Source organism: Scomber japonicus, chromosome 22 (genome assembly GCF_027409825.1).
Source record: "Scomber japonicus isolate fScoJap1 chromosome 22, fScoJap1.pri, whole genome shotgun sequence".
NCBI lineage: Eukaryota > Metazoa > Chordata > Actinopteri > Scombriformes > Scombridae > Scomber > Scomber japonicus.
In genome coordinates this window covers 16,119,611-16,132,596 of record NC_070599.1, presented here as the reverse complement: position 1 = coordinate 16,132,596, position 12,986 = coordinate 16,119,611, and the positions used below count along the sequence as shown (strand labels likewise).

At 44.1% G+C, this 12,986-nt stretch overlaps 1 protein-coding gene across 1 annotated transcript in view; it reads left to right on the top strand.

Moving 5' to 3' along the window:
* The window catches only part of rbpjb (recombination signal binding protein for immunoglobulin kappa J region b), a 47,680-nt gene that overhangs the window by 29,432 nt on the left and 5,262 nt on the right, over positions 1–12,986 (top strand). Inside the window, exons 3-10 of the mRNA XM_053343417.1 lie at positions 7,497–7,592; positions 9,907–10,072; positions 10,194–10,368; positions 10,790–10,927; positions 11,214–11,326; positions 11,613–11,753; positions 12,063–12,218; positions 12,322–12,425. Of these exons, the coding sequence (XP_053199392.1) occupies positions 7,497–7,592; positions 9,907–10,072; positions 10,194–10,368; positions 10,790–10,927; positions 11,214–11,326; positions 11,613–11,753; positions 12,063–12,218; positions 12,322–12,425 (1,089 nt within the window). The remainder of the gene's footprint in view (positions 1–7,496; positions 7,593–9,906; positions 10,073–10,193; positions 10,369–10,789; positions 10,928–11,213; positions 11,327–11,612; positions 11,754–12,062; positions 12,219–12,321; positions 12,426–12,986) is intronic.

Here is a 12,986-nt window from a genome sequence, read left to right as displayed (position 1 = left end):
CCAATTCCTCAACTGGTGATGCAGATTAAGTTAGAATTACATTTGCAGTGACCTCAGAGCGAGTATAGCGATGATCGACTGCACGTCGTTGCCACAACAACAACTTGTTACTCACTAAACAAAACCAAAACAGCCTGCTAAGTTTCAATGTGCAAACAGCGTCCATACAGTTCAACCTCGACATCTGCTGTCCGTTGATCTCTGCTGCAATACATCATCTTTATTCAGCTGTTTGTTGTTTTTTTTTAAAGTGCATTTTTTAAAGTTCAGTCTTTTTTTTTTTTTAAGATTTACCCAATGAGAAAAATAAGCTGTAATTCACCTTGAGTGCAGTTTTTTTCTTTTTTTTAAGTTTTTTTTTTGTGTGCGCTGAGCTGTGCACAGTGTTCAGCACAGTGTGGCAGCGCTGCAAGTTTTTCATTATTCCACTCCTCTTATGTTTGTTCCAAGACATTTTAGAGCAACATTTGGGTGAACACAGAACATTGATGGATGTTGTGGCTTTACTTTTGGAGGTTTTTGCGTGTGTGTCTGTGTGTGTGTGTGTGTGTGTGTGTGTGTGTGTGTGTGTGTGTGTGTGTGTTTTTTTCTTCTTACTTCTTGGGAACCATTTCCTGGTATAAACATTGACCTTGTGGGGGTCGAAGTCTGGCCTTAATGAGGCCAAGAGTCATTTCTGAGGTCTTGGTTAAGATTAGAGGTAATGTGTGAATTGAGGTCAGGCTGTCCACAATGAATGGAAGTCAATGCTGAGCGTGTGTGTGTGTGTGTGTGTGTGTGTGTGTGTGTGTGTGTGTGTGTGTGTGTGTGTGTGTGTGTGTGTTTGCGTGTGTGTGCACTTGTTTGCTTGTTGTTACTAAGCACCGGTTTCGCCTGTGTGTGCATGTGCCTCGTCTCTGCGCGTGGCACTCAGCAGGGAAAATGAAGGGTTGCATATTGCCTGGAACAGACAGGCATGTTTTTTTTTTCGAGGGGGGCGGAGGGGGGGGGGGGCAGCACCTTTTGATGTGTCCCCCTCTTCATTCATGTGCTGCCAGTCCGCTGGCTTGCACTGGCCTCTCCATATGTGTGATGGTTTTCGATGGCTAGAAATATGACGGACACAAAACACTCTTTACCCAGCAGCCCATGGGTGCAACACAGAGCTCCTCTATTGAACGCGTCGCCTCGTATCGCAGTACGCTGTCTGCTCTTTGCGTTTGTCTCTACGAATCTGTCTCCTCATGCCTTCGCATGTTCGCTCACACGCACTTGTGCTTGCCTGCAGCTACAGCAGCCTCATGGTTTTTTGGGGGATTTTTTTCTGTCAGGCAGCAGCGCCGGGCAGCTACAATAGAGCACCATCCTGCAGGGGCTTTTTAGGGGCAGCTAAAGCTCCGGGTCCTGCAGGGGCCACCCTGTCAGGAAAGCTACTCGACTGGAAATACAATACATGGCACGCATTGACTGGAAACACGCACACACATGTTGAGACACACATGAACATACAGGCTGGATAAGATGCCCCCTCTGTTTCCTCCTAAATAACAGAGAGGACCCATTCTGCACAATCAATCCATAGAAACGGCCTCTTACGTGCTCTTATGTGCTTTTTTTCTCCTTAAATCTAAATAAAATCTCAACAGCCATTAATTTGGCTCAGGCTGCTGTTCAGATGTGTGGATTATTTTTCTCCTCCAACCGAATGTGTGCGATAAGAAGCTTGTGGTTGATTAAAATGTGCATTTTCTGTCTCTGTGTCAGCCTGCTCATCAGTTTTCACTCTATGTAGATTATAAATATTAGGGTTTTTCCCCGTCATGGAGTGTTGATGCTGAAAGCTGATAAGCAACGATAGCATTTACTACTCTTAGTTTTCATGCTATTTATTATCTAGTAAAATAATATGAGTTGTTGCAAGATCTTGTTGTTAGGCTACCTCCTTTCACTATATCCTGTCAGTGCTTTTTAGAGGCTCACAGGGGCCTTCAGGAGGTCAGACTTGAAGCACCGGGGCAAGCTCTCATGTGTGTGTGTGTGTGTGTGTGTGCTCCATCCACGAATGGAGAGAACGTTTAAAAAGAAGCTGAAGAGGCCGATTGTTAATGTCTTAACCCGAGCCTGACACCAAGGATATGTATAATCTAGCTTTTGTGAAGCACAAGGGCGCAAACTAATTGCAGTCTGATCATCTTAATTGAGCTGTTTCACACGTGTGTATTAGTATGCCCCCTCTACTCTCTGTCTGTGTGTGTGTGTGTGTGTGTGTGTGTGTGTGTTGACAGGGGGGTCTTGTGACAGCCGCGCTCCACCGTAGACGCTGTGGCAGATGTACGGGACAGATGCCTGTCTGCTCTGCTGCATCTGTAGCCTGGCTTAACCTAGCTCCTCTCCACACACACACACACACACACACACACACACACACGGCTGACCCAGTAGCACCTGCTGTTGAACGCATCTCTTCTTTGTAACTCTGTCTGGCACATTTTTGTCTCACTTTGTCACGCATTTCCCTTTTTAGGTTTTCTGTTATCTTTATCTCGCTCTTCAATCTCTCTCCCCCTCTCCTCGCCCCTTCTTCTTCTCCTTCTCCTTCTTCTTCTTCTGCTTTCGCTCTTTTACTCACTGGGGCGTTTTTTCACTAGATGCTCTTGAGCAAATAGTCAACAAAAATTCAACCTGCTTTGTAGCTCCAAATTCCTTCTTGTCCCCCCGCCTTGCTGTGCTTGTTTCTTCCTCTCATCTCATCCTCTTCCCCACCTGCTTGTTACATATATGGAGGAGAATTAACACCATCTAACCTCGTCTAGTTAGTCTGGTGTTGTGGGTAACCAGTCACCAACTATCTGTGTCACAAATCTGCTCGGATTGCAGCGGTAGTTAAACTGCTAGCCTCGCACATTAAGAAAAAAAAGACAAGAAAGTGTTGTTCTTTTCTCTTTTTCTCTCTCGTTTCTTGTTGCGTGCGACTTTTTTCATTACATGTGGATGTGGCTGTGTGTGTGTGTGTGGCTGTGTGTGTGTGTGTGTGTGTTCTGTCCCTGTTTCAGTTTAGACTGAAATGCCCATTGCACTCACTTTACTGTCTTTGATGAAATATGATAATGAGGTATTGACTATTCCTCTCCCTCCAGGTATATTTGTGTGTGTGAGTGTGTTTTTTATTTATGCTGTCATTTATAGATTAAAAAGCCTATTTATATATATTTAGACACCAGCCACCAACCATATGCTGTTAAAATGAGCTAGTCACTTCATTTACCAGCAATAAACATCAACGATAATCTACTGAATGGCTGCTAAACTTTGTACATTCAGTAGCTGGTTAGCTAGTAGATAAAAAATACATTTTGCACCCTGAACTGAGATGTTATTTATATTTATGTATTTTTTATATATGTGTGTATAAAAATATAAATATAAAATGTGTGTGTGTGACGTGCATAGGAAGTTAAGCTGTGCACTGGTCACTGTCTGTCTCACTTCTCTTTCCCGTCTTCAGCTCTCAGGAAGACATCTAATCTTTATGTAGTGTGTGTGTGTGTGTGTGTGTGTGTGTGTGTGTGTGTGTGTGTGTGTGTGTGTGTGTGTGTGTGTGTGTGTGTGTATGTATGTGTTGTGTTTCACTATGAGTAAGAGTGATTACTCCGACCGTCCCTGCTATCCCCTTCAACATCACCGATCCCTGCCGTTATCACATGTTTTAGACTCACACAGCTTCCTGTGCTTTCTAAAAGGTTACCACAGCGTGTTGCATCATCCTCTTTTATATATATATATATAAAATACTAAAATTTCAACAGCGTTTTGAACCACTGCGTTCTCATCTTCCTCTTTCGGTCACTCTTGTTTCTTCAAACGTTTCCTCTAATAATCACTTGAAAACCACCCTGGGTTGTTTCTCTCGCCACTCGGCTACGACTTGAGCACACAGCGGCCGTTAATTGTGCATAAATTGCTGGTGAGACAGTGCGGTGCAGTGCAGTGTGTGTGTGTGTGTGTCATGTGCCTGGCACAAGTATACAAATATGCCTATGAGTGAATGGGCAATTCTACTTGGATGATGAATGGGCTGCTTTACATATTTTTTTCCAGTTTTATTGGTTTAGTTGTTTCTGACCATATACATGCTGGTGTCACCGCCCATTAAATCCATATTTTCAGCCTCTTAAACTCTTCATTTCTACCTGGATGTTCCCTCCTCGTTTGTCACGTCCGCTTGTATATTTTCTGTCTACTCGGGTCCATCTCATACTTGTGGTTTTTATGATTCTTACAGTGAAACCGAGATTGCCAAGACTTTTTACGACTTGCACCATTAAGCTGCATCAGATGAAAATATTCCACCCTCCTCCTCCTCCTCCTCCTCCCCAAAATTCAGCCCGACATATTTGGGTATCTTTGTAAATCTTGGGTTCCCCACTAGAATTTGATATAAAATTCTGCGGGTTTGAACAATGCTTTGGCTGCACAACACGGCGTTTGTAAAGATGGACCCTCCAGTGGGGTTTACTCCGTTTCATTTGATTGTTGCCACATGTGGGGGGAGCGGGTAGGGGGGGGCGTTGGTTTTTTATCTATCCAAAGGTCGTCACTTTTAGCGAGGCGGCCAAGTGGACACCAGCGTTTAAAGACGGCATCGCTAATGACTTCACATAAAGAGTTGAGTGAAAGCTTAATGTTATGGTGAAGCAATTGGGTCTTTGACGGAGGGGTAATGGTCCCCCCCCCCCCCCCCCCCCCCCCCCAACCCAGCCACAATGGTCTGGAATGGTTTGGTTGAGCGTTGAAACAGGGCCGACCACAGGACAGGGCTGTCTCTCACAAGCCGACCCAGCACCGCTGTGAGATTCTTGTGTCATAAAATAACTATGTGACGGCTTATTTGAATATCTGATGACTGTATGAAATGCGGCTCCATCCAACCCAACTTTTTGTGGGTGTTGTGGACGTTAGCAAGGTGATATTTGAAGTATTCGGAGCATAGTGTGGATTTTTTAAAGGCGATACCGAATGTGATAACTACACATGTGCAGATATTTGTTTGTTAACATAAAGCCACACTCATCATGTTTAATCATGTTTGTGACCAAGAAATGCAGCGAGCAGCACATTCTCCGGCGGACACACAAGTTAATGGAGACATCAGCTGTCCAATATCATTATCTGGTCCACTCATTCATTACTTTGCTCTGTAACAGATGCTAAATAATTTCCTCTACAGCGAGGAGGACATTTGTCAATCATCGTAAGATAAGATGAGATAATCTTTTATTAGTCCCACGATGGGGAAATTTATAGTGTTACAGCAGCAAAGTGGATAGTAAAACATAGAAAGAGCGTGAATAAAAAGAAGCAATAAAAACAACTGGAAATAAAAACGCACAAGAGTAGTATTGGTTTTGTCATATTGTGATATTGCACAGATTTAAAAGTGAAAAAAGTGTCAGACGCTAGTTTTTTTATCTACAATGTGTGAATGTGGGTTACTGGAAATAGGAAATGATTTTGGGTGTAGCCATTGTTGCATCAAACATACTTCACTGACATTTCTTGTCATTTAAACATCATTTATACCTGATATTAAAACGCAGGTTGTCAAAATGTAACTTTGTGATCTTATCTGATCGACCCTTTTAACTTGAAAGGTCACGTAGCGCCGCCTCTTCCCTTCCGGCTAAAGCTAATTTATGAATGAGTGACGTCCGTTGACGGCGGTTAACTTGACTTTGACGCGTCCTCTGGCTCCACCGAGCAGATTTGCATACGAGGGCACACCTGAGGAAAGAGGGGCGCATTTTAAGTAATAGGTGTAAATACAGAGACGCATTGATCACATGATTAAGATAATACACACAGATACAAATCACATGTATATGAAGCCTTATACATGACATATAGACTGAGGTAGCTGACATAATACCACATATACAGACTCTTTATAAGACTGTGTGTGTGTGTGTGTGTGTGTGAGTGTGAGTGTGAGAGTGTCTGTAGCTGATCACAGGGATCATCTGAAGGGTCCAGTGACTCACGCCCTACAGGCCTCAACTGTGTGTTCATTCAATCAGAGCTGTGTGTGTGTGTGTGTGTGTGTGTGTCAAAAGTCTTCCTGCGGTTAGTGTGTGTGTGTGTGTGTGTGTGTGTGTGTGTGCGTGTGTGTCTCAGATCGCTAAGTGCATCGTTCACTTAAGCCTGGGAGGAAGGTTGTGTCATTTAATGTAAACAAAAGAAGAAGTTATTGAACCACGAAACGTTTTAATCAGGTTTGGCTCGAGTCGCGTTGCACCTTGATCCGGCCTGATATATATAATTTTCTCCATGTGGCGTATAAACGAGTATCAGATGGCATCGGATCTGATAAATAAGCCTCAAATGGTCGGAATTCAAGGATTGTACCTCCAATTTTTTAAAGTTATGAAGTAGTTTAGGAAATATTGAATAAACAACGGCGTGATTCAGAGCTGCTGTGAGACTCAAATACCGACTTTTATCCTGAGAATTTATTGTCTGGTCTCCGAGGGGAAGAGAGAAATAAAACATTTCCCGGTCCATTATGAAATGGATAAACCAAAAATCCCTCTCAAGCTTCCTCCTCTGTTACCCCCCTCTCTCTCTCTCTCTCTCTCTCTCTCTCCCCTCCTCCCACACACGCACACTGTGAGGGGGCCCCCTTTTGCTTTTCATAACAAAGGCCCCGTCTAACCCGAGCGTGCGGCTCAGTATTGCGTGGCAGAGTGGGAAGCCCTCCGAGCGCCCCGGCGTGTCAGGTGTCACCGACATCTGTGCGTGTATCAGGCGAGGGTGCGATCACGTCCGATGCATCATAATTGTGATCTTTAACCCCCCCCCCCCCTTCCCTCCCTCCCTCCCCCAACCCGGCGCACACACAAGCTCAACCGGTCCCAAAATATTAAAAATAAAAAGTTGCGGCTGCTGGCTTGTTTGTATAAAAGAGGTGTGTGAGGCTTTGGGATCACTGACAGAAGTAATCGGAGTGCAGACCTTGCAACATTTTGACACGATATGAGGAATCTTTGCTGGTGAGCTCAGTGCCTCTTTTTTTTTTTTTTTTTTTTAAAGTTGTTTTTGTTTTTTCAGCTCTGGTTTTCTTTTTCCTTTTTTCTCCCCTCCTCTCTAACTCTCTCTCTCTCTCTCTGTATCTCCCCCTCTCTCTCTCTCTCTCTCTCCCCCTCTCTATGCTCCTCACGGTCCCTCTGAGCCGGTCATTAACGGTTCAGCTCACCCCCCACCTCAAACAGACCCAGCTGGGGGAGAGAACATAGCTTTTTTGGCTCGCTTTGAGGCTAGCCAGGGGTCACTGCGAGTGTGCTGTATGTGCGTGTGTGTGTGTGTGTATCTGTATATTCTCAGACTTCACACTTGACTTCACACTTAATGCGTTACATTAAAAAAAAAAAAAAAAAACCTGTGTCACTTAACTTCGTCTGTCGCTAATGAACCTCTCTATCTCTCTCTCTCTTCCTCTTTTTTTTATCTTGTTCCCGTTGCAGAGAAGCGATGAGGAATTACCTGAAGGAGCGAGGTGACCAAACTGTCATGATCCTGCACGCAAAAGTTGCACAGAAATCCTACGGCAATGAGAAAAGGTGAGCGAAACACAAATACACTCTATATTAGGCTTTACTCAGGGTTTGATCATCCCCCGGAGCTTTTCAAGACGATCACAACAGAGACTCAATTGGACCAAAAAGTCGGGTTCTTTGTTACCAAATTAGGACTAAAGAGTCAAGACCGTCTGATAAGCATTTCTACACACTGACATATTGTTTAGTACACTGGTTGCAAGCAGCAAAAGCCCTAGAGGAAGTTGTCAGCATCACGCCGGCCAATCTCCTTCACTGCGAGGATTTATGGGTAGGTAATGCATGTCACTCAAGGGGATCCGGCAGAGGAGCGAATGGAAAACACACATTCTAGGTTTTTTGTTGTTTTTTTTTTAGCCCTGTGTGCTGTGTGTTTATCTCGCCCTCTCTGACCTCCCATATCAAAAGAGGTCAGAGGAGGAAATTGACGGGCGGCCTTCTGCGTGAGGTCAGGTTCAGGTGAATGCCTCAGAGAGCAGGTGAGATGGCGACAGGAGAGTTAAAGCAGCTCCAATAGGGAGGGAGGGAGAGAGGAGGGGGGGGGTCCCAGTTCTCAGGGGGGCAACACCAACAACAGTGCCTCTTTCTGTAGTAGTTGTAATGCGTGTAACAGATTGTCTTCAGTTTTTAAAGAATGAAGGTGATCGCTCGGCTGTCAAACACACACTCTCACACACTTTCTCTCTCCTCTCCTTGAACTCTCTGACTCGTCTTTTCTTCCTCAAACTCTTCCTGTAACTCTGCACTCACCTTTCTACCTCTCACTCTCAAAACTTTTTATAGCCTTCTCCACCCCCCCTCTCCTCTCCTCTCAACCTCCCTCCCTCCCCCACTCATTTTGCAACTCTCTTTTTCTCTCTCTCTCTCTCTCTCTCTCTCTCTCTCTCTCTCTCTCTCTCTCTCTCTCTCTCTCTCTCTCTCTCTCTCTCTCTCTCTCTCTCTCCATCCTCCGCCTGTTTTCTTGGCCGAGGTTGCAGCTCTGCTTGCGATCTCATCAGGCCTATCTCTTGGTAAATCAAGTCGTTTGCGGGCCAACTCGGAGAGCCTGAGCACAACAGGCGAGAGAGAGAGAGATATGTTTTTTCTGCCCTTGTCCACTTAAAGTGACAGCAGTGGCGACGAGGGAATGCTCTTGTCACATATGCATGCTCGTACAGGTTCAGCTATCACTACCGCTCAATTGTGAGTTGGCCTTAAACGCGAAAACCACCACAGCCTCTGTAACCAGCATACAGCCGGATCACAGATTTGAATGCCTGAATGGGACTTCTGTGCAAGTCCCCGAGGTATTTCTGCTGTCAGTCACTTCGCATACACACACACACACACACACACACACACACACACACACACACACACACACACACACACACACACACACACACACAGTCAAGTTTCTGCCACTGCCAGTGTTGCAACATCCTTTTTTTTTTTTTTTTTTGTCTTCAGTGGTGTACATAGAGCATGTGTCTCGTCTTGCACCTCTGATCACTCCCGCCTGTATCATAACAAGGGAGCCCGAAGAAGTAGGTGCGAGGAGAATGCAAATGTGCTCGTCTCCCTTCTTTTCTAGCTGCCTCTTTTTCTGTCTGTGCTTTTTATAGGAGGTGAAAGTAGACAAACACCCACAGAGACAGACACTGGTGGTGTTGCGAAATAGGTCGTTTTCCAGTTCCACACTGACGCACATCAATTTATTTGAAGTGCTCAGTTGATTTCACATTTGAAAAGGCCATTAGTCGTCTTTTCTTGTGGGTTTTTTTTCCCCCTCTCTTGACTTTAAAAAGAATGTATACTACAGGAGAAGTATGTAATCCTGTAATGTAGAAGAAGCTTTTTAAATGAAAACTTTTTCTATTTCTGTAAGCAGAACTGTTTGATGCTGGACTTATCATGATCACTTCTGCAAAATGAAGCCTGACAGCCTTAAGATAGAGTCTTTAGTGTATATATTTATATATAACAATATGTTGATTAGAGTTTCTGAAGGTGTTGTTGAAATTTGGTGCAGTACTGCCCTCTACTGGTCTAAATGAAAAGATGCACAGGTCCTTCAAAATGCTCTATCATTTCTTGGTCAATGCTGTTATATTATGTAATAATGTAATAATTAATCTTAAAGCCGTCAGTTTTTTCTTTTGGGGTTAAAAATATTTATATATACTTAAATTCATTTAGCAGACACTTTTGAGTGTCTAAATGAGCTCCACTTAATCACCTGCTGACATAAAACTATTTAAGCAATTCTTTCTAAATCCGAGTAGAGGATGTCAGGATTTGAGCCTAAACAGTCGTGGATGTTTTTGCATGTGTGCAGGTTCTTCTGCCCCCCTCCCTGCGTCTACCTGATGGGCAGCGGCTGGAAGAAAAAGAAGGAACAGATGGAGCGGGACGGCTGCTCCGAGCAGGAGTCGCAGCCCTGTGCCTTCATTGGCATCGGCAACAGCGACCAAGAAATGCAACAGCTTAACTTAGAGGGAAAGGTGAGTACGACACCCATATATAAAGTTACAGCAGTTACACACCTTGTCAAAATGTCAACTCTACCTGGAATTGTTCATTTGTGGCCAAAAAGTAATAATTTTTCTTCTTTCCCATCACCAGAATTATTGCACAGCCAAAACCTTGTACATATCCGACTCCGACAAGAGAAAGCACTTCATGTTGTCCGTCAAGATGTTCTACGGTAACAGCGCTGACATCGGTGTCTTCCTCAGCAAGAGGATCAAAGTCATCTCCAAGCCCTCCAAAAAGAAACAGTCGCTCAAAAATGCTGACTGTGAGTTTGTGCTTATGTTTTACAAACATGTTGCTCCATAAGTCCGATACTGCAAGTTCTTCTGGTCTGTACTATCTTGAGACAGCTGAAAACACCATCCTGTTTTTTTTAGTCAATCAGCTGCATCAAAGTATAGGTTGTTTTAATTTATTCTTATTTCTGTGCATTCATTCTATCATTTCTGTACTTTTGTATGTCTGGCTTTATTTAATTGAAGTGCTGAAATGTTTTAATGTCCTTTGTTTTGAGCTGTGCTGCATGAATATTTTCAACAGTACCATTTATGGCCACCAGAGGGCAGTGTAGCTTTATTTTAGCTCACCATCAGTGGATCTCTGGATTTATTTCATGGCTTTGCCTCAGCACGTCAGTTTTTAAGGGGGGTCATTATGTAATCTGTGTGCATTTTGTTTGTCCACAGTGTGCATTGCATCAGGGACCAAGGTGGCACTGTTCAACCGGCTGCGGTCCCAAACAGTCAGCACACGCTATCTACATGTGGAGGGCGGCAACTTTCACGCCAGCTCCCAGCAGTGGGGCGCCTTCTACATCCACCTGTGTAAGTCTGCCTGATTTATAATCCACCCAAAAGTGTCATAAAAGCACACAGACTGTATAAAAACATACCTTCAAGAGAGATTCAGGACAACCTGATGTGATTTGACTGCTTCACTCCTGTGTGTCTCTCTCTGCTGGTTGCAAATGTGATTAAACAGCTGATTCATGACAGACAAAGAAAGTGATTGATCGATGTGGGTTTGCGTGTACAGCGAAACAAACACGAGGCTTGTGGGCGGCTGCTTGCGGCACTGACTTTCTTTTCTCGTTTTCATGTGTGTTTCCAGTGGATGACGAGGAGTCAGAAGGAGAAGAGTTCACTGTGAGAGACGGTTACATCCACTACGGTCAGACAGTCAAGCTGGTTTGCTCCGTCACCGGCATGGCTCTGCCCAGACTGGTAATACTGGTTATATCGATTGAGCTTAAGATTAAACACAAATAGAAACTTTAATGAACACATCAGACTATTAGATATTATATAACCATTACAAATAGGGGGAACTTAGCATGAGGTAACACACAAGGACCTTTATTTATATAATTGCACAATCCTTCATTCTCCTCTGATTTTCTTCCAAATCATGTCTCCCTTTGCTTGATTTCTTCCTTGTCCTCCTTCATTTTATTCCTGTTTCCTCCCCTCAATTGACTAATGTCTCCGTTTCCTCTCAATCCTCCCTCAGATCATCCGTAAAGTAGACAAGCAGACGGCGTTGCTGGACGCCGACGACCCCGTCTCCCAGCTCCACAAGTGTGCCTTCTACCTGAAGGACACAGAGCGCATGTACTTGTGCCTTTCCCAAGAAAGGATCATCCAGTTTCAAGTCAGTGTCTCTCTTCACCCGCACACACTCAATTCAGAGGTTGAGGTCACCCCTCAGCTCTAGTTAATCCCCACACTCTTCATACAAGATTGAGGATGATTATTTTTACACTACGAAATAGATGGTTAACTCTGTCTTAGAGTGCGCTGAATTGAGAACAAATTAGAGCTCAGTCTTGCAGCCGCGATGCCTTCAGGGACCTTTGATTGTAATCTTGAGGAAAAGAGTCTTGATTGGATGTAATTATCGTTTATTTCTGTCTTGATGTTCATTAAGGTTGCGTTTTCCTCTTTCTGCCTCCACCTCCAGGCTACTCCATGCCCAAAGGAACCAAACAAGGAGATGATCAACGACGGCGCCTCCTGGACAATCATCAGCACAGACAAGGCCGAATACACTTTCTACGAGGGCATGGGCCCTGTCCACTCGCCTGTCACCCCCGTGCCTGTGGTAGAGAGCTTACAGGTACAGAACAGAACATTTTAGCCTTCTTTTTAAGTCTGTGGCTCACACCTCTGACCACCACTTTGTTTATATAAGTGAGGTCACTAGTTTGTCTTCTCTGCAGTTAAATGGTGGTGGGGACGTCGCCATGCTGGAGCTGACAGGACAGAACTTCACTCCAAATCTGCGGGTCTGGTTCGGAGATGTTGAGGCTGAGACCATGTACAGGTGGGCTTCTTCTGCCTCCATTTAATTTGCTGCATTTCTGAGTTTCTCTTATTGCTAACTAGCATACAAATTGTCCATTACATCTAATTTGAGGATTTATTAATGATCATACAGCCGTAGAAATGATGTGTTTAGTGTAAGGCTAGTATTGTAATCTAAACTGATAAAAGCATTCAAACTGCTCTCAGTCACACTTTGTAAATGTCTAATGCATGAAATAAATAATAAATAAATCAGTTTTAGTGAGATTAGTTGCCGGTGTTCAATCACTCGAGTCAAGTTGTATAATCCGTCCTGTGCACGCTTGCCCACTTAAAGGTAAAAACTTAAAGGTACTTCAGTCTTAGACCCTCGTAAAAATGCCATTTCCCCCCTTCATGTTTAGTTTTGTAGAAGGATTAGCTTTTATGTGTTCGTCAGTGCCACCCAGAGAGCACTTGAGTCAGAGGTAGACGAGGAAGTTAAAAGATGAGAATGACCAGTGTCAGCGAAACACTGGGACCTCCCTGAGTGCAGCATCACAGAATAACTGTGATGTTACAACATGTACAGTGTGCAGTT